At 46.1% G+C, this 3,269-nt stretch overlaps 1 protein-coding gene across 1 annotated transcript in view; it reads left to right on the forward strand.

Moving 5' to 3' along the window:
- The first annotated feature begins 2,777 nt into the window (after positions 1–2,777).
- Positions 2,778–3,269, forward strand: part of TUBGCP6 (tubulin gamma complex associated protein 6) — a 35,802-nt gene continuing 35,310 nt past the window's right edge. The window contains exon 1 of the mRNA XM_019509301.1: positions 2,778–3,246. Coding sequence (XP_019364846.1) covers positions 2,821–3,246 — 426 coding nt within the window. The 5' untranslated portion in view covers positions 2,778–2,820. The remainder of the gene's footprint in view (positions 3,247–3,269) is intronic.

The following is a 3,269-nucleotide window of genomic DNA, read 5'->3' on the forward strand; positions in this document are numbered from 1 at the left end:
ATTCCAGCCCCAGGCCCTGAGCCCCATGCATGGCCCAGGTTGAGCAGCAGCCCCAGCCCTGCCTGACTCCCTCTGTCCCTCGTTACGAAGGCTGTAATCCCCCCCCCCCCCCCCTGCCACTAGACTTACCTGTAGGAGCTGCTCTCCAGGCTGCCTGGCAACCATGTGCATGTGTATGCACGCACGTGCACATGGCACCCCTGCCTGACCACCCGCCTCCCCCCAGCTCCTTGCAGGCTGGAACTTGCCACCTTGTAAGGGGAAACCCACTGTTTCCCATGTTTTTTTCCTTTAAAGGAGTAAATTGGGTTTTTTCTTAAAATGAGAAAATCCAGGTTTTACTGCGTTTTTCCATGGCAAACGGAAAACCCGGATCCATGTTGATGACTATGCACTGAACACAAAGATTCAAGCAATTATGTATCTATCTTACAGTACTTTCATCTAGTCTGTAATTCCTTAGCTTAGTAATGAGAATGGCATAGGAGACAGTATCAAAAAGCCTTACTAAAATCTAATTCTGAAGCAGAGTCTGTGTGTGTGGATTTGGGGTCATTTAAAAATAATGATAATTTGGTAACCTAAGATAATATTGATGTGTTAATTATATTACATACTGCATGACATTTTCCATTGTAGCATGTCTTGGTTCTGTTGTTGTCAAGACTAAGTACAACCTTTGACTTAATATATCTTCCCTTAGAAACACCACAGTGTGAAACACTGCTGCTGTATGTGCTGCAAATATTCTATAGGTAGAGGACTTCATTTTCCTGGGCTTTCAGAACAACCCCTTTCCTGACCATAAAGAATGCATGCAATACATTTTTAAAAAGAGGGTTCTTTTATAAAAATAAGAAGCCTAGTGATCCTGTGCAACTGTAATATGCACTAATTTAGCTAAATAAAATTCCAACAAATGCGAATTAATTTGTTGTTTGTGAACATGCCAGGTATGTTCTGGCAGAGTGCACCTGCTGTGCTGTTAAATGTGCCTCTTGACCTTGCATTCTACCGTTTTCAGTGGAATGTTAATAAGCAGATGCCTACACAACAGGAAACCATCCTCTACCAGAGTAGTGCTTGTTGACTGGTCTTGGCAGAGAATTAATCCTAGGTACAGAATTAGGCATGTGTCTCTTGTTGCTTTTAAATACATGCCCCATTAAGTATGCCATTTACCATATGAATCCCCCTGCTGTACCCATCATCCTTCTGACAATGCTATGAGTCATGTAAACAGTTGATAGCTAGCTCATATTGAAACACAAATACTTCTAAAAGCACTTTAAACCCAGGGGCTTTATGTTCTTCTCTCTTCACTCTACTGGCTGACACTGGAAAATGAACAGGACATTAAACATTAAATGCAAGGAACAATTTAAAATAAGCAACATCACTACTAGAACAATGTAATTTGTTCCAGCCATTGTAAAGATAGTTATTTATTTTTGTAATTGGAACATTAATATTTGATCATGATAGAGCAGAATGAATAAAGCTAATACTTGAAAATCTATAAATGTTACTTGTATTGTTAAGTAGCTCTTTTCTCATTTTGACAGCATTTTTCTAAGATAACAACTGCAAGCCATTAACTCTAAAATACAATGTAGTGCCTTAACTCTGATATGTCTATTCCAATCACTTTGTAATTACTTTTAGTTCTCACCCAGGGTGCTCAATGAAAATGTGCTTAATTTGCTGAAGTTAAGGTAATCTTTTCAAGAGCACTTAAAACAGCCTAAACCCCATTGAAAGTATGTGGGACTTAAGCTTCTGTAAGCTTTGGAGTTGTTGGTTTTAGCTGTGCTGGTCTAAGGACACAGGCAGACAAGGTTCTTTGGGTAAATGTGAGATCTTTTATTAGACCAACTAAATAGGGATTTTTTTTTTTAGATGTTGAATTGAACATTGAAAACAAAGTGTATACATAAGACTACAAAAGAGTAGTCATAATATTTCTGGATATTAATAGTTATGGACTTTGATACTCTGAGTACTACAACTTTAAATAGTAATAATCTTTATTATGTGTCTTCTGTCTATGGCTATTCAAGTAAAAACCTTTCTGGTTTTAGATGGATACACAACTGGCTGAATGGCTACAAACTAGTATTAGTAGATCCATTTCTAATTGGCAGGTCTGAAATGGGTATACTCTGGTTTTGGTGAGGTTCACCATCAGTGTTAATGACCTAGATGCATGGAAGGAGGTGAAGGGTAGAAACTGAATCAGAAGGGGTTGCAAATCCTTCCAAGGGTGGGATTAAAATTCAAAGCGATTTTGCTAATTTGAAGGATCGGGGTAGAAAGGAAAGAAATTTGCCTCCTAGGCAAAGGTAAGGCACTAGGGCTAGCAAAGGAAAACCAAATGCACAAACAGGTGGGAGACGCACGTCTTTTTGCAGCCTGGTGAGATGGCAGATGAGAAACTCAACAGAAGTCAGCAATGTTAGGTTACTTAAAAAAAAAATCAAAACCTATTTGGGGCATTAACCCCATCTTTCGGGTCAGTGGCTGGACAGGGAGGCTGGAGTCCCCCGGCCAGTTGGGGACATCACGTGCAAAGGGGGCCGAGAAGGGACAAGGAGGGGCGCGAGGAGGAAGCGAGACTCGAGGCGGAGTTAAGTCGCGGGCGCGTCGCGCGGCAGTGACGTCACCAGAGCGACACCACGCGCGGGGCTGTAGCCTCTCCGAATGGGGGGAGGGCTGTGACATCGGTCTGCCGCGCGCGCGCGCAGTGACATCATCGCCCGGCGCGGGGCGGCAGGTCCCCGAGGGCTCCGCGGCGCGGGTGCTGAGGCCGGCGGCGCGGCCATGGAGAGCGTCCCACGGCTGCTGGCGGAGCTGTGCGAGGCGCACCTGGCCGCCTGCTCGTGGGAGGCGCGTCTGGGCGGGCGCGCCGTGGGCAAGCGCGCGGCCAAGCGGCGCCTGCAGCGAGCGGCCTACAACGCGCTCTTTCTCTGCCTCGGCCTGTTCCAGGATGAGGCCCGGAAGCCGCCGCCCCCTGGCTCCCGGCTCCCTGTGAAGAACAAGGTCCTGATGCTTTCCTTCAACCTGCGCGTGGGTGGGCTAGGCGCCCAGGCGGACCGGCTGGAGGCGCTCGTGGAGGGGCTGGAAACAGCAGGCGCCTTGCCCTTTGTCGAGGTGAACTCCGTCCTGGACCTCCTCGTGCAGCTTGCAGGGACAGGACCTCCCCAGCTGCTCCCCCCCAAGAAGGACTATTTCCTCAACAACAAGTATGTTGGGAGAAATGTCAAGTACCA

The sequence above is a fragment of the Gavialis gangeticus genome, unplaced genomic scaffold (genome assembly GCF_001723915.1).
Source record: "Gavialis gangeticus isolate Ggan-Ray unplaced genomic scaffold, GavGan_comp1, whole genome shotgun sequence".
Taxonomy (NCBI): domain Eukaryota; kingdom Metazoa; phylum Chordata; order Crocodylia; family Gavialidae; genus Gavialis; species Gavialis gangeticus.